Genomic DNA, 23,898 nt, shown 5'->3' on the forward strand with positions numbered 1-23,898 from the left:
ATTTCCCCTTTTTTAAGTTCTAATTCACATACAATAAAAGTCACCTGTAGAAGTGTTCAGTTGGTTGGAATTTGTAATACTTAATGTACCCATAGCCACCATAAGATGCAGAACAGTTCTTTCAGTTTACTTACGTCCCTTTGCAATCAGTCCCCCCATTGTCATTGTTTTTATTTATTTTTAAAATACTTATTAGCGAGTGTTTGCTCTTATTCATTGGTCCCTTCCCCCAAGTGCCCCCAAGGGCCAAAGCCAAGAGCCGGAACTCAGTCCAGGTCTCCTGTGTGGATGGCAGGAACCCAGTTACTGGAGCCTTCAACACTGCCCCCCAGGGTCTGCGTTAGCAGGAAGCTGGAGCCAGATACTGAACCCAGGCACTCTGGTGCGAACTTGTGCCATCTTAACTGCCAGGCCAAATGCCTGCCCCTGTTACTGCTTTTAAATTCAGGTGTTTCACATTGAAAAGTGGGATTAAGAATCTGGAAACCTTGGCAACGGTGCACTATGCACTCCCAAAGGGCTACAGGTGTGTTGCTGCTTTTACTGTTTGTTTGCAGCTCCCCATGGTTCACGTTAACTGCTTCAACCTAGGTGTTTGCCAGGTGCCTTGGGAGGGGAGGACGGTGGGAAAGCCTACCCAGAACAGTTGACCTGGGAAGGGGAATGGGTTCACTAGGGAGAAAAGTAGGGCGCAAGCGTGTTCCAAGGCGAGGAGGATTTCAAGGGAGATCCAGATGGGAGTCTGGGGAGCGGAGAGGCAGCCGTGTGCCTCACTCGTTTGTTTTCGTTGATGGGCTGGGCTCTTGGAGTCGGATGAGTTTTGTTTGTGTGCGGCGATTTCTGAAGGTCTTGTAAGAAAAGTTTTCTATTTGTACATTTTCGAGGATTTTATGATTTTGTTTGAGTGGGAAGCGAAAATAATATATTCTTTGCAAGGGTTGTAGGTCTACCTGGGCTGTGAGTTCCCAGGGAGAGGAGTGCCCCGAGAAAATTCCTCTTTGTGGGCCCCCTCTGCAGTCTTGGGCAGGCTGGGCTGGCTGGGCCCGGCGCCGGGGGCTGGCAGCGCGGTTTGGGGCGGGGCGGAGCAGGCAACAGGTGGTGTTAGGAGAGGGCAGTTAAGGCCCGCAGTGCCCGCCCACCAGCCGCACCTCGCGGGAGACAGTAATTCGAGGCGGCTGGGTCTCTGAACTACCAGCGGCGCCATGGAGTGGCTGAGCTCGTGGTACCCTCAGCCAGGCTGTCCGCGGCCGTCTGTCCTTATATGTCTGCTGGTGAGTGCCCCACGCTGTGACGCTGCAGGAACCCTCGTCCTGGGGACTGAAGGTGAAAGGAAGGGAAGACAGTGCACTTCTCTACCCTGCTTCTGGGGTTTTGAACTGGGAGCAGGCAGGTAAAATACTTGGAGGCAGATTGTGGGGGTGGTTCTCCAGGTTACCACACACCTCTGCTCCCTGCCTTGGGGCGGCTGGCTGGGCTGTTTGCTTCCTGGAGTGGGGGAGAAGAGGTGTCCTGGTGAGTCCTGAGAACTCAGTGTGCAGGGTAGGATCGTTTTCTCTGCATGCTGCAGTTGCCGTCTCGCTTTTCTGTAATTTCCTAGGGGACTTGTTTTCTCTTCTCTGAAACACCTTAAAGCGGAAAGTGTTGAGTGCAGAGTAATTCCCGTAGTGGAGGGGGAGGTGGAAAGCCCTGTGATAGAGGACCGGAAGCCCGCTGCTGCTCACTCGCTGGGTGATTTCAACCCTTCACTGGCCTTTATTTCCTCTTCTGTGAAATTTAAGTGTTTTTGTTTGTTTTCTCTAAGTTCTAGGAAAATATGTAAACTCTGTTTTCTTCTTTTTAAAGATTTATTTATTTGAAAAGCAGAGCTACAGAGAGGCAGAGGTAGAGAGAGAGGTCTTCTGTCTGCTGGTTCACTCCTCAAATGGTGGCAACAGTGGGAGCTGGGCCGATCTGAAGCCAGGAGCCAGGAGCTTCTTCTGGGTCTCCCACACGGGTGCAGGGGCCCAAGGACTTGGGTCATCTTCTGCTTTCCCATGCCATAGAGAGCTGCATTGGAAGTGGAGCAGCTGGGTCTCGAACCGGTGCCCATATGGGATGCTGGCACTGCAGGTGGCAGCTTTACCCACTACACCATAGCTCCGGCCCCGCTGTAGTCTTTTTGGTGCATTTACAGATTCTTTGACACTAGGTGGTTGAGAAGTTCAGTGCCACAGGGCTAGGTGATTAGTGAAACCTCTTTATCTTCTCACAGGCAGTCCAGTCAACCATAACCTCTTGAAGAACATGCAGATTTGCGAGAACCAAAAAGGGGAAAAGGCAATAAATAAGAAATAGGATGGGGCCAGCGCTGGGGTGTAGCGAGTAAAGCTACCGCCTGCAGTGCCAGCATCCCATATAGGCACTGATTTGAGTCCTGACTGCTTCACTTCCTATCCAGCTCTCTGCTATGGCCTGGGAAAGCAGTGGAAGATGGCCCGAGTCCTTGGGCCTCTGCACCTGCGTGGGAGACCCGGAAGAAACTTGGCTCCTGGCTTTAGATCGGTGCAACTCTGGCCATTGTGGCCATTTGGGGAGTGAACCAGCAGAAGGAAGGCCTCTCTCTCTCTCTCTCTCTCTCTCTGCCTCTCCCTCTCTCTCTGTGTGTAACTGACTTTCAAATAAATAAATAAATCTTAAAAAAAAGAAATAGGAAATAACTAAAAAGTTACATAAAATATTTTGTAAGAATGTAAAATTTTTAAAAAGATATATAGTAGAGGAAATACAAAAAACTGTTATAAAAAGGCTTTTCTTTAAAATGTATTCTTTTCCAGTTATAATAAATGTTAAGGAATCTTGTGATGTTTGCATTTCTCATCAATTTACATTCATATAATATCTATTGTAGTCTGCTGTTGATATCAAAATGAATTTTCATGCTTCTGATACGCTGTTATTTAGGTCCACGAACATTTCTCAAGCATATATTCTTCGCCAGGAGTTGTAAAGTGCTGAGAATACAGAAATGAGTAAGAATGAAGAGTTCCTGCCCAATGCGGGAGGCATATAGGAACAACTCCTTGTATTTCAGTGTGGTCAGAAGCATGTGTAACGGCGAACTGTCCTCTACTCACTGGGTACCAGTAGCATCTCTTCTGCAGTCCTCTCAGTCAAAATTGTCTCTAGACATTGCTAAATGTCCCTTGGGGACAAAATCATCCCAAACTGGGATTCACCAGATTGGATGAAACTTGAAGTGGCCCACTGTCTCAACCCCTAGTCATGCTCATCGCAATGCATAGACCCCAGAAGACTCTCAGAGGCAAGTCTTGGTTCTGTCACAGAGCTTCAGTGGGTTGTGCCTTGGTTGTTACCTCACCTGTTAAATGAAGGATTTTCTTAGGTGATGCCTGAGAGCCCATTGGCCTGTTGATGTTTTGACTGTAGGCCCATCTGAGGTTTTCTGTTTCCCCCTGATGCCTGCCGGCTGAAATGCCCCCGTTCAGCACTAGGCGTGACTTTTTGGCTGGAGGGCAGGCTTGCACGGTGCTTTGCTCCCCTTCTAGTCACTGTAGCACCTTCGCTCCTGTCTCTGGGCTGCCACCGCACAAGGAGTGCCATTGTAACGGTTGTGCCGGAAGCCACCTTAGAGTCAGGTAGACGCACACCTTACAGTGTTTCAGTGTGTCTAGTTCCCTGCCAAAGGCACTGCTTGCACCAGGTAACCCAACCCTCAAGTCTATTTAGTCTTCGTAATAGCATTTTGCTGGTGTATTCAATAGACTGTACTTACTTAGAATCTGCTGTATGCTGTGAACTGTGCTTGGAGGTACAGTAGGAGCAAGACACAGTCCTTTATTGAATTGATGATTACACATTGCCCTTCCTATCTTGTACAAACCATGGTGTCTCTGAAGTAGATAGCACGAGTGTCATGATTTCCAGTCTCTGATGTTTATGGAAGGAAGAGAGGAAGTAACCTGCCAAAGGCTACAAGCAGCTAGCAGTGCTGGCCTAGGATTTTTAAAAAGTTTCCATTCTTTTTTTTTTTTTTTATTTGAAAGGGAGAGATAACAGACATATAGCTTCCATCAGCTGTTTCACTTCCCCAGTTCCTACACTAGCCAGGGCTGGGCCAGGCCAAAGCCAGGGGCTGGGAATTCAACCTGGGTCTCTCTTTTGGGTGGCAGGGTCCCAGCCACTTGAGCCGTCACCTATGTGTTTTCAGGAAGCTGGAATTGGAAACAGAGTTAGGACTTGAACCTAAGCACTCTGATAAGAGATGTATCTTAACTGCCCTACCAAATGCCTACCCCTGGCCCTGGGGTTTAAATCCTGCTCTATGGTGCTTTTATTTTCCTTTGCTATGATCTGGCTGAATTGTCATTAAAAAATAATAATAGTAAAAGCTTTTCTGAAAAGCCTGGTACTTTTTTTTTATTTGTATGATCCCTAGTTTACTTCAGAGGAGTAGTATAGTGTATGAATTGGAGGCACTGCTGGCGGTGGTGGGAGGGAGGGAATGAGAAACCCAACCCAGACAAGCCTGAAGTCAAACTGAAGCTAAAGACATAAAAACACTACTCAGGTCCTGCCAGGAAGTGGGAGTCAGGACCCAGGCAATAACGTAAAAATGAGAGGGAGGACAGAGGTTCGTTTCAGCAGACACGAGCCCTGGGCAGAGAGGCCAGAGAAGCAGGCCCTTGTTCAGCCTCCCCTAAGCCACAGTGTGACTCCTTGCAACTTCCCCCATCCCTGTTAAAAGCTCCATTATATTACCCAAGCAGAAAACCCTGGAATGGAAGGTGTCCTCTGGTTTGTTTTCTTGTATTTTACATATTTGTCATTAAAATGCTAGAAAAAATTTTACCTTCTCACATGATTCTTAGCTGAGAATTTGCTTCAGTTTATTTATTTGAATTATTTGAATGGCAGAGTGAGAGATCTTCCATCCACTGATTTACTCCCCAAATGCCTACAACAGCCTTCGCTGAACCAAGCCATTGTCAGGAACCTGGAGTTCCATCCAGGTCTTCCCTGTGGGTGGCAGGGACCCAGGTACCTGAACCATCTCTTACTGCCTGCAAAGTCTATGCTTTAGCAGGAAACTGAGTTGGAAGCTGCTTGGGCCCAGATACTCCAATAATGGGATGCTGGCAGCCTAAGTGGCATCTTAATCATAGTACCAAGTGCCTGTCCCCTTAGTTAAGGATTTTAATGTCTTTTTCCTGGATCATTGAAATAGCTTGCTACATAGGCTGCCTTTTGGTTACTCCCCGTCTGCCCACTTCCATTTCTGTATTCTATGTGAGCATATTATCACTTGCCTACTTAAGCTTGCTTTTTTTTTTTTTTTTTTGTTAAGATTGATTTATTTATTTGAAAGTCAGAGTTACAGAGAGAGAGAGACACGTCTTCTATCTGCTGGTTCACTGCCCAATTGGCCGCAACAGCCAGAGCTGTGCCGATCCAAAGCCTGGAGCTTCTTCTGGGTCTCCCACACGGGTTCAGGGACCCAAGGACTTAGGCCATCTTTTACTGCTTTCCTAGACCATAGCAGAGAGCTAGATCGGAAGTGGAGCAGCTGGGTTTCGAACCAGCGCCCATATGGGATGCCGGCACTGCAGACGGCAGCTTTACTCGCTATGCCACAGCGGCAGCCCCATATTTAAGCTTTCAAAAACACCCTGTCACCTAAGTACAAACCCCAAATCTTGGCTTGACCCTTTGCTTTAGATTCTGGTTAGCCTCATTTTCTCGTATTCACCCTACCCTGTACACTGAGGCAATGCAGACTGGATATGAAGTGAAATTACTCCTTCAGGAGTGCTGTAGCATAACCAGTAAAGCCACTGCCTGTAATGCCAGCATCCCATATGCGTGCCAGTTTGAATCCCGGCTGCTCCACTTCCAATCCAGCTCCCTGCTAATGCACCTGGAAAAGCATCAGAAGATGGCCCAAGTGCTTGGGGCCCCTGTACCCACATGGGAGACCCAGAAGAAGCTCCTGGCTTCAGAATGGCCCAGCTCTGGCTGTTGTGGCCATCTGCGGAGTGAGCCAACAGATGAGCCCTCCCCCGCCCAATTCTTTCAAATAAATAAACCTTAAAAGAAATTACTCTCTGCAATATTGAAAGATGTAAGAGCTTATAACTCATAATCCCCAGGAGGCTAGCAGTTCAGTAGATGCCAGCAGGTATCACCTCCAATAGCAGTTTTGTCCAATAAAGATAGATTTCAAGTCATCCAGACTTGAATCTTGATTGTGGCTTCATCAGTTAAAGCCTTGTCATTTTTTAGCAAGTTTCTTGATTTCTGAGCCTCCATTTTTTTCCTATCTGCAAAAATGCAGAGGAAGATAATTGATGCATGAAAACTTTGTTTAAGCACTAATGCTCAATGCAGATCTTGGTAACGTTTTATAGATGGGGAGTGGGGGTGAAAAGATAATCCCAGCATTGGTTCCAGTCTGCTTGAGCTGTAAGGCTTTGGATTGGTGATGTTTCTACTGACTCGTTCTTTTCTTTGCCACCACGTAGATCCTGACCACTTCCTTCCTGACGTACCCCACGCTCAGGACCATTGGTCTGCAACTGCACTCAGCCATCACCGGCAGCTATGTCTCTGGCACACACTCCGTTGTCTTTGTCAACTGTCCAAACGAGCAGATTGCCAAAGACATTGCCAGGTAAGGTGAAGGTGCTTCCCCGGAAGGCTCAGGGAACTACAGATGCCCCAGAGGATCACTTTGGGTCCTCGCTCTCAGTTCTGACAACCCCATCTGTCCAGTGAGAAAACACACACCTATCTGCTTGAAGTGATAGGAGGTTCACAACTAAATGGTCCCTAACTTATCCTGCAGCTGGGCCTGAAGATGCCGAGTTACATGTAACAGCATAAAATGGAAGGGAGCCCCCCAGGAATAGGTGACTTGCTCAAGCTGTAAAGGTTAGTATCGCCCTGCAGGTTGACAATTCACGTCTCCTAATTCTTGGCCCAGCTCTCTTTGTGGAGCCATTCTCTTTGCTCAATCCCAGAAGTATTTATGACAACAAGCAAGGAAGAGGCCATTCCAGGTACTGCATAATTTTCTAGAAGCAGCTGTGGTGTGGGAAGAGGTGGACTAGACTTGGAATTAGACCAGGGTTTGAATCTTGGCTTTGCCACCTGCTGTGTGACCTTGGGCAAGTTATTTCCCTTCTCTCAGCATGAGTTTTCTAAATTTAAAAGGGCACAATATCACCTGCCTTACAGAGTTGTTGGGGGATTAAATGATATGAATATGTACAGGGCGGACCCATTAAATGCAGTCTGTAGATGCTTGTCAGAATGTCTTCCCTTCTCTCCTACAGGTGGCAGTCTTGAAGAGGGTTATGGGACAGGAAGGTAGACTTGGCACCTTACTCCCTCCTTGCTTTGTAACTCAGCGTTCTTTATTTATATGAATTTATCTTTTCATTCTGTTTTCTATGAACTTTGCATTTTTAAAAGAATTTATTTGAAAGGCACTGAGAGAGAGAGAGAGAGGTAGAGAGGTAGAGGGATTGATCTTCCATCTTCTCATTCAACCCGCAAATGGCCACAATGGCTGGGGCTGGGCCAAACCAAAGCCAAGAGCCAGGAACTCAATCCAGGCCTCCCACATGGTTGAGAGGGACCCAGCTACTTGCATGATCACCTGCTGCTCCCCAAGGTGCACATACAAGAAGCTGGAATCAGGGGCCAGAGCTGAAACTTGAACCAGGACTGATAGGGGATGTGGGTGTCATGAACTCCAGACCAAACACCCATCTCCATGCTTATTTTAAAATATTGATTTTGAATGTTCTCTTAACCGCTCCTTCTCCTGTGTATTCTTTCGCTTGCTAAAGGTTGTCTGTTTTTCCTCAAGTGCTTCGTGATTCTTCATCATAACCTCTCACCTTTTTCATTATGTTTTGTGGAGAGATGCGGGAGTAGCTGCAAGGAATTTGCATTTTGCATCAGTCTCTTTGGTGAGAGTGTGGACTGGGGGTCATACTACTAACTGGGGTACTCTAGAAACCTAGGTATGTGTTCTTGTTTTTGTCTATGGCTGTCACTGCTTGGACACTGTGTTGTCTCTTTGAATAAGGCTCCCACACTTACTGCCTAGAGACTGGACCTCCCATCTCATCTGCGAGGCCCTAGGGAGATTAGGGGTGGGGGCCACTGCTCCTGCACTCTCGCCTTTCCCCTTGGTGGTTGTCTCTGAGTTTCTGCTGAGGTGGCCTGTTGCCTTCGTACTGGGCAGTGGCCCCACATGCCCCAGGCCTGTGTCGGGGCTGCTTTTCTTTCTAGGGCTTCCTCGCTGCTGCTGAGACAGAAAGTGTCCTCATCACTGTTCTGGCTCGGCAGAAGAAGTGTCTTTTCTGTCATTTCTAGGACCTACTATAACAAGGATGCCGCAGTGTGGGTGTTGGGTCCACCAAGTTGAACTAAAGCCTGAGTGGAGCCTACAGTGCCGTGACAGAACTCTTACCCCAACATGTGCTGTTTAGTATTTTTTATTAGTGATTTGGTTAGGAGAGAGGCAAGCAGGCTTAGCGTCCCAGACTTGTAGAAGGAGAATAAAGGGGTGCATGATGGTGACAGTGCCACAGATGTGAACTGGCAAGAATCCCACCTCAGCTGCAGAATTGGCACTGGGGCCAGGTCCTTTGGTTCCAGTGTGATGTCTTTTTTTCTTTAGTCTTTAGAGTTTGATCTGCCACCCCTCAGTTCAAGTGCAGTTCATTTATGGCTCCTGGCAATAGTCTTTGATCTCTTCATTGACACATTCTTAACTAGAAGAACCTCTTGTAGGAGCTTGGGTAAAAATCATAGTTGAGTCAGGAGACCTGGATTCTAGATTCTTTTGTTGCAACCTCTAGATATGACTTAGACAAGTCTTTCCTCTCTGGGCTTCGGTTTCATATGAAGAGAGGGAGTTGGCTGGCCAGGGTCATGAACACAAATGCCTGCCAGCAGGTGATTTCAGTAAGTCAGGGAGCCAGGGTGCACCATCAAGGATGATGGTGGATGGCTACCATTGTGCTTCCGAGGGCTTGGCAGCAAAGGGTGCAGGGGGAGCTGTGCTCACTGAGAGCAGGTTGCGTGCCTAGACAGAGTAGCTGCTGCTCAGCTCTAGTTTGATGTGGCCTTGCAGGACTGCAGGCCCAATGTGGTAAGACTCATTTTTTTTAAAGAAGTTTGATAATCCATATTTTTAAAAAAGATTTTTTAAATTTCTTTGATAGGTAGAGTAACAGACGGAGCGAGAGACAGAGAGAAAGGTCTTCCATCTACTGGTTCACTCCCCAAATGGGTGCAGCAGCTCGAGCTGGGCTGATCCGAAGCCAGGAGCCAGGAGCTTCTTCCCAGCCTCCCACGTGGTTGCAGGGGCCCAAGCACTTGGGCCATCTTCCACTGCTTTCCCAGGCCATAGCAGAGAGCTGGATCAGAAGTGGAGCAGCTGGACACAAACCAGCACCCATATGGGATGCTGGCACCGCAGGTGGAGGCTTAGCCTACTACGCCACTGTGCCAATCCCCATAGTTTTTTAATGTGAGATTTATTATATTAATAGAGTCACAATTATTTTAAATGCCATGAGAGCCAAACCATGTATCTGGTCTGTGAGTCACTGGTCTGTAGCCACTTTAGTTTCTAGAAGCAGCTCTGTACTTTTCTCTTCTGCTTCCCTAGGCTTGAGTACCTCAAACATGAGTCTGTGGTGGTGCCTGCTTTAAAACTAAGTTACCGGGGCCAACGCTGTGGCGCAGTGGGTTAACGCACTGGCCTGAAGTGCCAGCATCCCATATGGGCACCGGTTTGACACCCAGCTGCTCCACTTCCAATCCAGCTCTCCACTATGGCGCGGGAAAGCAGTAGAAGATGGTCCATGTCCTTGGGCCCCTGTACTTGCGTGGGAGACCCATAAGTGGCCCCTGGCTTCAGATCGGCGCAGCTCCAGCCATTGCAGCCAATTGAGGAGTGAACCGGCGGATGGAAGACACCTCTCTCTCTCTTTGCCTCTCCTTCTCTATGTTAACTCTTTCAAATAAATAAATAAATCTTAAAAAAAAAAAAAAAACTAAGTTACTGGCCGGCGCTGCGGCTCACTAGGCTAATTTTCCGCCTTGCGGCGCCAGCACACCAGGTTCTAGTCCCAGTCGGGGCGCCGGATTCTGTCCCAGTTGCCCCTCTTCCAGGCCAGCTCTCTGCTGTGGCCAGGGAGTGCAGTGGAGGATGGCCCAAGTGCTTGGGCCCTGCACCCCATGGGAGACCAGGATAAGTACCTGGCTCCTGCCATTGGATCAGCGCGGTGCGCCGGCCACAGCGCGCTGGCCGCAGCGGCCATTGGAGGGTGAACCAAGGGAAAAGGAAGACCTCTCTCTGTCTCTCTCTCTCTTACTGTCCACTCTGCCTGTCAAAAACAAAAACAAACAAAAAAAAAAACTAAGTTACTGGGGCCAGCACTGTGGTGCAGCGGGTTAGTGCCCTGGCCTGAAGCGCTGGCATCCCATATGGATGCTGGTTCTAGACCCGGCCTCTCAACTTCCGATCCAGCTCTCTGCTATGACCTGGGAAAACACAAGATGGTCCAAGTCCTTGGGCTCCTGCACCCATGTGGGAGACCCAGAAGAAGCTCCTGGCTCAAATTGGCACAGCTCCGGCCATTGCAGCCAACTGTGGTGTGAACCATTGGATAGAAGACCTCTCTGTCTCTGTCTCTCTCTCTCTGTCTCTCTGTCTCTCTCTCTCTGCCTCTCTTCTCTGTGTAACTCTGATTTTCCAAATAAATAAATCTTTGAAATTAAAAAAAGTTACCAGTGCTCCTTCTCTTTCTCTCTCTCTTTCTCTCTCTCTCTCTCTCTCTCTCTCTCTCTTTTGGCCTAGGGGCTTTTCAAATAATAGTCTTCATCCACAGTTTTTGTAATCTTTTTTTTTTAATTAAAGACTTATTTACCTATTTGAAAGGCAGAGTTACAGAGAGAGAGAGGGAGAGGGAGAAGGATTCCATCTGTTGGTTCACTTCCCAAATGGCCACAATGGCCAGGGCTGAGCCAGACCAAAGCCAGGAGCTTTATCTGGGTCTCCCATGTGAGTTCAGGGGGCCCAAGGACTTGGGCCATCTTCTGCTGCTTTCTCAGGTGCATTAGCAGGGAGCTAGATGGGAAGTGGAGCAACTGGGACTCAAACTGACGCCCATCTGGGATGCCGGTGCTACAAGCAGCGGCTTTGCCTGCTGTGCCACAGAGCTGGCCCCTGGTTCAGTAATCTTTACCCAAGGTATAAAAGGCTGCAGTGATCGCAGCCTTTTTTCTTACTCCTGGAGAGACTGAGAGGGCTGTGAGGCAGTGGGATTATTTTCTCTAGCGGTGTAACTCACCTCTATGTTTGTGTGCCACCTTCAGATCCAGCAGGAGGCAATTTCTCATGGCATGATTGAGTGACACCTGGAGCAGTTACTTTACAAATTTGTGCTGTATGTCTCTCTCTTTAATCAGGGATTTATTTAGCTCCTGGAACTTTGCAAATGAACCACAACGGTGGTCAAGTCACATTAACATGGGACCTTAAAATAGAGCACTGTTCAGCCTGGGACTCTGGGGTGGAGAAAGTAGGTCAGTTCTCTTGGCAACAGCCGAGGAAAGGAGGGACCAGTGATCAGGACTCAGATAAGATTGGTTTGTCAGAGTCCAAGCACTTTAGAGAACTGAGGCCAGGCCCCCTTGGCCTTCTGGGACCTGAGGGCCTGCCTGACTCTGAGGGCTGGAAGTGGATGGCTGACTACACTTACTGCTTGTGTGGATGACTTGGTGTGTTTCTGTTTGTGCGACACCTGTACTAGTTCAGACACATGTTTGTGTTCACCAGCACTCTGCACAGGACTCAGAAAGCTGGATGGAACTGTAAAGATTCTCTTGCCAGGAATTTCAGCCTGGGATGTGTTAAAAAGTGTTAGAAGTCAGCGAAGGAGATGATTGGCTTCTTGGGGCTGTCATAGAAACCCTAAAAAAAAAATCAAGGTGAAAAAGAGCCTGTTTTTGCCAAAACAAACGCTGGATATGATGCTTTTTTTTTTTTTTTGCTTTTGTTTGGAATTGTGTCAGTTATGCGAGACGTCTTGAAGTTCATGAAAAATGCATATTACGAAAAGATTTTACCTGGATTTCAATTTTTTTAGACTCAAACTTATCTTTGAATTCTACTTTTCCAGTAAGCTTTCTGAAGTACTCTGACGTGTGGTCACATGCAGGTCAGAAGCGCTGAGTATCAGCCAGAATCACCTCCCAGGTGACCAGCAGAAGGTGGCGTAATGAAAGGAGTTCTTGCTGGTGAAAAAGGCTAACCAAGGCCTGTGCTTGTACAGCAGGGGAATCGGAGAGTCAGGTGGAGAGGGGGATGCGCCTGTCTCAGAGTAGATACTCAAATACTTCGTTCTGAAAGGAAAGAAAAAACTTGCCTAAGGCCACACAGCCATCCTACTATAGGCTGAGAATGGAGCCCAGGTCTTCTTTTTTCTTTTTAAAATTTATTTATTTTATGTGAAAGGTAGTGTTAGAGAGATTAATCTTTCATCTTCTGATTCACTCCCCAACTGGCTGCAATAGCTGGGACTGAGCCAGGCTGACACCAGGAGCCTAGAACTTTATCCAAGTCTCCCCACATGGGTGCAAGGGCCAAGCACTTGGGCCATCTTTCACTGCTTTCCCAGGCACATTAGCAGGGAGCTGGATTGGAAGCAGAGCAGCCAGGGATTGACCTGGCACCCGTACAGGATGCAAGGATCTCAAGCGGCAGCCTAACCTATTGTGCCATAATGGCAGACCCAACCCCAGGTCTTCTTTCAGTCCACTGCTGATTAATCCCTGTTTCTCAAGCAGCCTCAGCTTGTCCTTAAAACTGCTTCCCCGTAGCTGCTTCTCAGTTTCTCTTCACCCAGAAAAAGGACTTAGAAACTACTGTGTCTTCAGAGGCAATGCATGATGGTTCTGCAACATGCTGGTTTGAGGGAGGTGGGTGATGAGGTGATGTCTAAGTCCTTTCTCTGCTATAACTGTCTGTCACAGACTGGCTAATTCATAGATAACAAAGGCTTATTAAGTTTATAGTCCTACAGGGTGGGGAGTCCCAGAGTGTGGAACTAACATGGTAAGTGTCTTCTTGCTCTGTAACGGACTGCATCCCCTGGAGACATGGAGCAAGTGTGCTAGCTCTTAGGAAGCCACTGCTGCCCTTATGGGTCCCCGTTCTCAGGACTTCATCTGATTTAGTCGCCTCCTAAAAGCCCCACTCCCAGATACCATTAACATAGGAGTTGAGGGACCAAGTTTCTAACATATGAATGTGGGGACAAGGGGGTACCCAAACCACAGCAGGACGTCTACATGGTTGTCTACTTCGACTCTGGTTTCCTGAATTCCGGTCCCCCATGTCTTCTCTGGAGATCCTGAATCTTCTCCAGTGACTGCCATCCTTTTCCCTTTTCTTTAGGGCGATACTGGATAAGAAGCTGGCTGCCTCTGTGAACATCCTGCCCAAAGCTGCTTCACTGTGAGTTTTGCCATGGCCAGTGGTGGGGAGTGGGAGTGCTAGCATCAGGTTCTGGCTGGTTGAAAGAGCACTGAACCAATGGGGGGTTGTCGAAGGATAACTCAAAAGCATTTAATCAATCAGCAGTTCACAATTGATTTGTAGTCAGAGGAGGTTGATCAGTGGGTTTATGTCATTCAAGAAAAGCAAAAATAGATTTGTATAGAGAAGGTAATGGGGGAGCTACAGTTTAGAAATAGTGAATCTCTTGCACATTTGTTGATCAGATTAGTTAACCTGTTGTTAGCAAGGAAGTTATGTTAGGCATTCCATCCTAATATACAGAGTGGTTAAAAAAAATGTTCAAAGAATTTGTTAGTCTGTGGGCAAGAAAGAAAAATTAAAGTAATAGTGAACAGAAATTATAAAAATGGATTTTGTCTTCAAGAGGCAGTACCTAAGCAAATATTAAATTTGTAACAGTAGAGAGTTCCCTAGACTAATACTTAGAGCTATATAAACAGACTAAAGGGAGTGAGAGAAACAACTTTTAACAGGTAAGAATCATCTTGGATAAATGGAGGTGAGAAAAGTAACCTATATTGCAGTTTGAAAGTCTGAATACTCTGGCTTCTATGTAATGAGAAATAAACAGCCAAATACTCATTTGCAAGCCAGCAAAGTGTATAGGAGAAAACAATTTCTATTGCTTTTGAGTTCTTTAGAAAACTCAGAGTTCTGCATACATGAGAGGCTGCTGCTGGGTGATGCCTGACTTTCCTTCATTAACACTTATGCTTTAGAAGCCTGGTCTGTACCATTTCCCTTGTTAGATATGTTTCTGCTTCCCAGCACTGGCTGTGTAGGATTTGTCTTACGTCTTACTCTCTGATCATCTCCTTTCTTATCTCTTTCTTTGTCTCCCTAGTTCTACTTCCAAAAAAGAAATAATACACTGTCTGCAGATCAGAACAGGAAAGTGCTATATGACAAAAGCTACCTTTACCCCTAGTGATGTCATTCCCTCAATAGTACACACCATCTACAGCTGTGGCTCCTGGGTTTGGCCATGTTTTTAATCTGTGAGCTCCAGCCTAGATCTACTCAGTCTCCCTGAGAGTGGGGCTAGGTTTCTGACTTTTTAAAAAGATGTACGGTGATTCATGTTCAGCAAGTCTGGAAGCCTGTTTGGGAACTGGACTAGAATTTCAGTCTAGTGTTCCTTTCGTGTGTCCCTCTTTGCTTGTAATTGATCCATTTACCACAGCTCAGTGGCGCAGACAGGGCCAGTGGCCTAGATCATCTGCAGTTCACTATGAGTCAGTGTGATCTTTCCAGGCCAAATTTCTTTCCTTTCCCATGATGCTGTTCTCATACTCTGCTAAACATTTTGTCACTAACTTTTTTTTCCTCGCAGAAACCTTTTTTTTTTTTTTTTTAAGATTTATTTATTTATTTGAAAGTAAGAGTTACACAGAGAGAGGAGAGGCAGAGAGAGAGAGAGAGGTCTTCCATCTGATGGGTTCGCTCCCCAACTGCCGCACCAGCCGGAGCTGAGCCGATCCGACACCAGGAGCCAGGAGCTTCTTCCGGGTCTCCCACAGGGGTGCAAGGGACCAAGGACCCGGGCCATCCTCTACTGCTTTCCCAAGCCATAGCAGAGAGCTGGATTGGAAGAGGAGTAGCTGGGTTTCGAACCGGCGCCCATATGGGATGCCGGCGCCTCAGGCCAGTGCGTTAACCCGCTGCGCCACAGCGCTGGCCCCTCAGAGACCTTTTATTTAAGATATATAGACTTCATACATTTCATAACTACAACCTCAGGAACACAGTGATTGTCCCCAGTGTACTTGCCCTCTCACCCTTCTGCCTCCTCCCTCTCCTATTCCCATTCTTATTTGTTACTAAGATCTATTTTCAATTAACTTTATACACATAAGATTAACTCTGTACTAAGAGTTCAACAAATAGTATGAAGAGAAAAAAACAAAACTGTTCCTCCACAGTAGACAAGGGCTGTTCAAAGTGTCAATTTCACTTCTATAGATTACCTTTTAGGTGCTCTGTTACCACAGATCAGGGAGAACATATGATATTTGCCTTTTGGGGACTGCCTTATTTCACTATTATGCTTTCCAGTTTCATTCATTTTGTTGCAAATTATAGGATTTCATTTTTTTAACCACTGTGTAGTATTTCAAGGTGTACATATCCCATGACTGCTTTATCCAGTCTTCAGTAGACAGTCATTTGGGTTCATTCCATATTTTAGCTATTGTGAATTGAGTGCAATAAACATGGGGGTACAGATAACCCTTTTGGTATGCTGATTCATTTCCCTTGGGTAAATTCCCAGGAGTGGGATGGCCTGGTAATATGGTAGATATATATTCAGATTTCTGAGGTATCTCCATACTGTCTTCCACAGTGGCTGTATCAGTTAACATTCCCACTAACAGTGGATTAGGGTACCTTTTTCCCCACTTCCTTGCCAGTATTTATTGTCATTAATTTCTGTTTGAAAGCCATTCTAACGGGTTGAAACCTCATTGTGGTTTTGATTCGCATTTCCCTGGCTAGTGATCCTAAGAAATTTTTTTAAAGATTTATTTATTTGAAAGTCAGAGTTACAAAGAGAGGAGAGGCAGAGAGAGAGAGAGGTCTTACATCCAATGGTTCACTCCTCAATATGCCACAACAGCCGGAGCTGCGCTAATCTGAAGCCAGGAGCTTTCTCTGGGTCTCCCATGTGGGTGCAAGGGCCCAAGGACTTGGGCCATCTACTGCTTTCCCAGGCCGTAGCAGAGAGCTGGTTCAGAAGTGGAGTAGGCCGGCGCTGCGGCTCAATAGGCTAATCCTCTGCCTTGCGGCGCCGGCACACCAGGTTCTAGTCCCGGTCGGGGCACCGGATTCTGTCCCGGTTGCCCCTCTTCCAGGCCAGCTCTCTGCTGTGGCCAGGGAGTGCAGTGGAGGATGGCCCAAGTCCTTGGGCCCTACACCCCATGGGAGACCAGGAGAAACACCTGGCTCCTGCCATCGGATCAACGCGGTGCGCTGGCTGCAGCGCGCCAGCCGCGGTGGCCATTGGAGGGTGAGCCAACGGCAAAGCAAAGGAAGACCTTTCTCTCTCTCCCTCTCTCACTGTCCACTCTGCCTGTCAAAAAAAAAAAAAAAAAGTGGAGTAGCCAGGTCTCAAACTGGCACTCGTATGGGATGCCGGTGCTCCAGGCCAGGGCATTTACCTGTTGTGCGGCAGCGCCGGCCCCAATCCTGAGCATTTTTTCATGTGTCTGTTGGTCATTTGGATTTCCTCTTTTGAAAAATGCCTGTTTAAGTCCTTTGCCCATTTCTTTACTGGGTTGTTTTGTTGTTGTTGAGTTTCTCAATCTCTTTATATATTCTGGTTATTAATCCTTTATCAGCTGCCTAGTTTGTAAATAATTTCTCCCATTCTGTTGATTGCCTCATCAGTTTGCTGAGTGTTTCTTTTGCAGTACAGAAGCTTCTCAATTTGATGTAATACCATTTGTCATTGCCTGTGTCTCTGGGGTCCTTTCCAAGAAGTCTTTGCTATGCCAATGTCTTGCAGGTTTTCCACAACGTTGTGTAACAACTTGATGGTGTCAGGTTGTAGATTGAGGTCTTTGATCCATTTCGAGTGTATTTTTTTGTAAGGTGTAAAGTAGGGGTCTTGCGTCCTACTTCTGCATGTGGAGATCCAGTTTTCTCAGCGCCATTTGTTGAAGAGACTGTCCTTGCTCCAGGTATAGATTTTAATTTCTTTGTCAAAGATAAGTCAGTTGTAGATGCATGGGTTGATTTCTGGTATTTGTATTCTGTTCCATTGGTCTACTCATCTGTTTTTGTACCATTACCAAGGTGTTTTGAGTGTAACTGCCTGTAGTATGTCTTAAAATTTGATATTGTGATGCCTCTGGCTTTGTTTTTGTTGTATAAGATTGCTTTAGCTATTCTGGGTCTCCTGTGTTTCCATATGAATTTAAGCATTTTTTTTCTGTATCTGAGAAGAATGTCCTTGGTATTTTGATTGCATTGAATCTGTAAATTGCTTTTGATAGTATGGACATTTTGATGATACTTATTCTTCGAATCCATGAACATGGAAGATTTTTCTGTTTTGTCTTCTCTCTTTCTTTCTTTAATGTTTTGTAATTTTCACCGTAGAGATCTTTGAGATCCTTGGTTAAATTTATTCCCAAGATATTTGATATTTTTTGAAGCTATTGTGAATGGAATTAATCTTTAGAAGTTCTTTTTCAGCCATGACATCTGTGTATGCAAAGGCTTTTTGTATGCTATCTGTGTATGCAAAGGATTTTGGTGTGTTGATTTTATATCCTGCCACCTTATCAAACTCTTATGAATTCTAGTAGTCTTTTAGTGGAGTTATTTAGATCCCTTGTATATAGAATCATGTCATTTGTAAATAGGGATAGTTTGACTTTCTTCTTCCTGATTTGTTTCCCTTTGATTTCTTTTTCTTGCCTAATGGCTCAGGCTAAGACCAGGACTATATTGAATAGCAATGGTGAGAGCGGGCATCCTTGTCTGGTTCTGGATCTTAGTGAGAATAGTTCCAACTTTTCCCCATTCAATAGGGTGCTAGCCATGGGTTTGTCATAAATCGCCTTAATTGTGTAGAGCAATGTTCCTTGTATATCCAATTTACTTAAAGTTTTCATCATGATAGAATGTTGTATTTTATCAAATGCTTTCTGTTCATCTATTGAGATAATCATATGGTTTTTTTCTTCAGTTAGTTAATGCGATGTATCACATTGATGGATTTGCAAATATTGAACCATCCCTGAATACCAATAAAGTGGGGATCCCACTTGGTCTGGGGAATATTCTTTCTGGTGTGTTGTTGGATTTGATTGACTAGCATTTTATTGAGGATTTTTGCGTCTGTGTTCATCAAGGAAATTAGTCTGTAGTTTTTTTTGTATCTCTTTGTAATTCTCTGTTGTATGTTTTTCAGGTTTAGGATGTGAGGTGACACTGGCTTCATAGAAGGAGTTTTGGGAGGATTCCTTCCCTTTCAATTGTTTTGAATAGCTTGAGAAGAAGTGAAGTTAGTTCTTATTTAAATGTCTGGTAGAATTCAGCAGTGAATCCATCTGGTCTTGGGCTTTTTTGGGGGGCAGGGAGGTTTTATTGGTCTTTATTACTGATTCAATTTCCATTTTGGTTATTGGTCGGTTTAAGTATTCTATGTCTCAATTTAAATAGGTTGTATATGTCCAGGAATCTGTCCATTTCTTCTGGGTTTCTTGGTTTGTTGGTATATAGCTCTTTGTAGTAACTTCTGATGATTTCTGTGGCATCTGTTGTTACCTTTCCTTTTTAATTTCTAATTTTATTAATTTGTGTCTTCTCCCTCTTTTTTTTTTTTTTTTTTTTTGTTGTTGTTGTTGTTGTTGGTTGGGCCAATGGTATGTCAATTTTTTTTTTTTCAAAAAGCTAACTCTTTGTTTTGCTGATCATTTTGTTGTTTCAATCTTTTTATTTATTTTCTAATTTTAATTATTTCTTTTCTCCTAATTTTGGGTTTGGTTTGCTGTTGTTTTTCTAGGTCCTTGAGATGCACTGATAAATCATTTATTTGATGCCTTTCTAATTTCTTGACTTAGGCCTCAATTGCTATAAACATTCCTCTTAACACTGCTTTTGCTGTATCCCATACATTTTGATATGTTGTATTATCATGTTCATTCATTATCTGAAATTTTTTTATTTCTCTTTCAATTTCTTCTATGACTCACTATTTGTTCAGGAGCATGTTGTTCAGTCTCCTTGTGTTTGCATATATTCTAGAGATTCTTGAGTTGTTAATTTCCAGCTTCATTCCATTGTGGTCAGAAAAGATGCATTGTATGATTTCACTTTTTTTGAATTTGCTGAGATTTGCTTTATGGCCTACCATGTGGTATATCCTAGAGAAAGTTCCTTGTCCTGGTGGGAAGAATGTGTATTCTACAACTATTGTATGAAAAGTTCTATAGAACTTCTTTGTCTCTTTTAACAGTTTTTGTGTTAAAGTCTATTTTATCTGGTATTAGGATGGCTACAACAGCTCTTTTGTGTTTCTGCTAGCATGGAGTATCTTTTTCCAACCTTTCACTTTCAGTCTCCTATATCTTTGTTGGTGAGATGTGTTTCTTGTAGGCAGCAAATCGATGGGTTTTGTTTTTTAATCCATTCAGCCAGTCTGTATCTTTTAATTGGAGAGTTGAGGCCATTTACATTCAAGATGACTTTTGATAAGTAATGACTTGTCCCTACCATTTTTTCATAAACATTCCTATTGTTTACTTTGGATTTCCTTTGTACTTTTACTGGGAGAGTTTATGCCTTCACTTTGTTTCACAATGCTAACCATGTTTCCGTGTGTAGCACATCCCTAAGCATCTTTTGTAAGGGTAGCTGAGTGGTGACAAATTCTTTAAATTTCTATTTGTTATGGAAGGCCTTTATTTCACCTTTATTCATGAGAGCTTTACAGGGTACAGTATTCTGTGCTGACAGTTTTTTCCTCTTAAGGCTTGGACTATATCTTGCCATTCTCGCCTAGCCTGTAGGGTTTCTGATGAGAAGTCAGCTGTGCATCTAATTGGAGTTCCTCTGAAAGTTATCTCAATTTTTCTCATGCATATTTTAGAATATTTTCTTTATGTTTTACTGTGGGGAGTTTGACTACAATGTGTCGTAGTGAAGATCTTTTTTTGTCACATCTAGTAGGAACTCTTATGTGCTGCTTCTACTTGGACGTCCCTTTCTTTCGCCAAATTTTGTAATTATTTCACTAAAAAGGCCTTCTAATCCATTCTCTCTTTCCACATATTAAAGAACTCCTAAGACCCATTTGTTGGGTTGTTTGATAGTATCTTATGGGCTGTTTCCAACACTGTTTTTTCGTTTTCCAATTTTTTCTTTTTTTTGGTCTGACTATAAAATTTCCAGAGATTTTTCTTCTAACTCAGATATTTTTTCTTATGCCTCACTGATTCTGTTGTTAAGGCTTTCCACCACATGTTTTATTTGATCTATTGAATTCTTCATTTCCAATATTTCGTTTTGATTTCTCTTTAAAATCTCAATTTCATGGGAAAAATTTTCATTCAGGTCATGTATGGATTTCTTTAGTTCATGGATTTGCTTCTGATTACTTCTAAGTAATCCTATGATCAATTTTTTGAATCTATTTCTGGCATTTTTTCAGCGTCTTCATCTTTACATAATATTATTGAAGTGTTTTGTGTTCCTTTGAGGGGTATCATGTTGTCTTCCTTATTCTTGTTTCTTGAATTGCTGCGTTTATTTCTAGGCTTTTGTGGAAATGCTGGTTGGGTTTTTTTTTTTTTTTTCTCCTTGTGATAGCTTTTATTTTTGGACTATGTCTCTGTGGCTTAGTGGGGTATCTGTTCTTTCAGTGAATACATAGAGGCGTGTGCTGGGTGTGGCCAAGGAGCTCTGTTCAAGGTGATACTGAAGTTGGGCGTGGTAGAGCTCTTTTATTTATTTATTTTTAATCAGAGAAGATTTGATCAGTTCTGTTGGCGTAGGCTCACATTCACCTCCTCTCCCTGAAGGAGACCAATGCCTGGGTGCTAGCCCCAGTGGGTACAATATCCATCCATGCTGCCACAAGAACCACACAAAGGATCCGTGCAGTCCTGGTGTGAGCACAGATCTCACAGCAATGACCCTCACCAAGGAATCAGAGTCTCGAGCATGTGGAGCCACCTACAGTGACTGCCCAAAGACCTAGCCACAACCTGGGCCCTTCCACACAGCCGCTGTTCTCACAGTCCCAGCACACAATGCTCCCACAATCAGGAGCAACCAGCCCCCTGTCAGTTCTCCCATCCAGATTCAGGCCTCTGCTCTTGGCTGGTTGCTGGGCGTGTGGAGATGAGCTGGCACAGCTATTACATGTGTCCAAAACAGCACCTGCCCTCCCTCGGCTGGTTACAGGACACCAGTGCGGGGTGGTCAGGGAGAGGGAAATGTGCCCCCTTTTTTTTCCCTCTAGGTTGGCAGGTTGACTGTCCCCTATAGGACTCCAAGCCAGACTCACACCAGGCTCTTCCCACAGCTTTATCGCCAGTGGCTTGAGCTGCTGCCATCTGGTGTCCCCTCACTCTCCAAAGCTAGTGCTGAAGCTCCTGGCTGCTGGGGTCCTCCCTCCACTTGGAGCCACAGTGTCCCTCTAATTTGCGTGGAGTTTCCTCTGCAGTTTTCTCCCTAACACTTCTTTGAGATTGCATATTCTCCACTTTTTTTTGAAACTCTTCTCATAGACTAGAACAGTAAGCTCCCTCCCTATTCTGCCATCTTGGAATCCTCCAAGTGACATTTCTGTACTTGTCAATGACTTTTCACTTCTAAAAATTTGGCTATCTAATGAGGCTCACTTTTCCCATGAAGGCTTCTGAATTTTTTTTTTTTTTTTTAATTTACCAATGGGTACATGGGCAGTCAACTTTAAGAGTCAGTGATAAAAGTAATGGGACTGCAAAAGGCCTGGATGCCGTGAGCATTCAAAGGGCTGCAGATGTCCAGTTTGAAGGTGAGAAGACTTGGGAGTTTCAACAAGGCTGACTTGTGGTGCTACTTCATGTGGCCAGTTGGGGAAAACAGCCAGGTGGCAGGTATTAGCACCACACACACACACACACACACACACACAAAGTCTCTTATGAAACCATTTAAGTTGGATGGACTTCTTCTTGAAGTGGTGAGCCTCCTACCCCCAGGAGCGTTCCAGCAGATACTAGATGCACACATCAAAAATGGTTGGACTAGATGACCTCTGGAGTTCTGACCAACTCAAGACCTCTTTATATGGGCTTGGAAAGATTTTGAAAAGTTTCTCCTGCTTGGGCCAGGTGACGCTTCAGTAGGCTCCTGTTGGGAGTATCATAATTTGATGTGGTTCTCCCCTCCAGGTACTTCTGGAAGGGAGAAATAGAAGAAGCCACTGAGATCCTGTTGGTGAGTGAGGCTGGGGGCAGAGGGAGGGAATGAGAGGGGAATGAATGAGGCCAAGGCATTGTTCTGAAATTGCAATTAAAAATTTGCCCAACTCAAGTGATCTAGAGTCTTTCCCCCATGTAAGATGGTCTAGGTTCAGTTGTGAGCTAGTGACAGGGCCTGGTAGCCTGGAAGGAGTGCTGTCTCCTAAATGGCCAGATGAATGAGCAGCGGCAGAGCTGGGCCTGAGGTTCTAAAATCCATCATTGTGTTTTCTTCTTTTACAGTTAATAAAGACAAAGACTTCCAAGGTTTTCATGCTGTCCAGCTACGTCAGGTAAGGCAGCGTCTCTTCGTTTGTGTTTACCACTCGGCCATCCGGGATGTACTGGCTACTAAGTGAATCAGCTTGCAAAGTGGAGACCAGGAGTCCCACCACCAACCTCCATGTGCCTCTGAATCAGTCCTTGTCCCTCTGTGAGCCTCAGATTCTCCATCTATAAAATGGGGGTCATAGATTAGACAGTTTAAAACAATGGGTTTCTAAATATTGGTCTTAGGACCTCTTTACATGTCTAAAGATTGAGATCCTAAGGAACTTTATTTGTGGTTTATATTAATATTTACTGTTTTAGACATTAGAGCTGAGAAATTTAAAGAATATTTTTACTTCATTTAAAATAAACCCATTGTATATTATACATAGATTGTGTATTTTAATGGAAAGTAATCATATTTTCTATAAAATAGAAGGATGGTAGTATTGACACTTTTGCCAAATCTACCTTAATAAGACAATTGGCTCTCCTCAGAAGCATCTTTAAATATTGGTATAATTTCAAGTTCATGGTGATAAATTCAAATTTCCCAAAACTTTAGTTTTTGCTTAAAAACAGGAATTTTCTCATTGACAGTAGCTGATGTAGAGTATCATCATTTGAGCAACACATTCACTTTGTTGTGTTTGGGAAAATATCTACCTAATACCAAAGCCTGACTAATCATAATTTTTTAAAATAACAAATTGTGGTCATTCAGGCTTGAAAGCAAAATAGTGCTTCCTGAGAAGTGTCTAGTTCAGTGTGTGACTCAGTCAGGCTTACACCAGCCATTGCACCTGGGTGTAGAGCAGAAATGCTTGCTATGTGTTTCTCATTTTATCACACAGAATGTTAAAAAGACATATATTCAAGGGTTTCAGTTTAATAAAAATAGCAACTTGTGTCACTTGATCAAAATGTTAAGTGAAGCTGACTTTAACAATGGAAGTGTGGTGGTGAAGAATACAGTGGCAGTGAATACAGGTTGGTGCCTCTGTCTTGGCTCACGTTCAGGTGCCTGCAGTTTTACTCATCTTTGCATACCATCAGTTTCCATCAGTG

The 23,898-nt window shown here is 44.7% G+C and overlaps 1 protein-coding gene across 6 annotated transcripts in view; it reads left to right on the plus strand.

Annotated features, from left to right (window-relative positions):
* The first annotated feature begins 285 nt into the window (after positions 1-285).
* LOC103352023 (protein CutA homolog) overlaps positions 286-23,898 on the plus strand; it is a 36,262-nt gene continuing 12,649 nt past the window's right edge. For 2 of the 6 annotated variants that reach the window (XM_089301670.1, XM_008273378.5), the window contains exons 1-5: positions 1,082-1,271; positions 6,519-6,667; positions 13,481-13,540; positions 22,492-22,537; positions 22,804-22,853. In XM_089301670.1, coding sequence (XP_089157796.1) covers positions 1,203-1,271; positions 6,519-6,667; positions 13,481-13,540; positions 22,492-22,537; positions 22,804-22,853 — 374 coding nt within the window. In that variant the 5' untranslated portion in view covers positions 1,082-1,202. Of the gene's footprint in view, positions 603-640; positions 847-1,081; positions 1,272-6,518; positions 6,668-13,480; positions 13,541-22,491; positions 22,538-22,803; positions 22,854-23,898 lie in introns of those variants that run through there. The other 4 variants (XM_089301679.1, XM_089301666.1, XM_089301682.1 and 1 more) reach the window with 4 other exon arrangements.

The sequence above is a fragment of the Oryctolagus cuniculus genome, chromosome 1, assembly GCF_051225735.1.
Source record: "Oryctolagus cuniculus isolate XC-2025 breed Fujian yellow rabbit chromosome 1, ASM5122573v1, whole genome shotgun sequence".
NCBI classification, from domain to species: Eukaryota; Metazoa; Chordata; class Mammalia; order Lagomorpha; family Leporidae; genus Oryctolagus; species Oryctolagus cuniculus.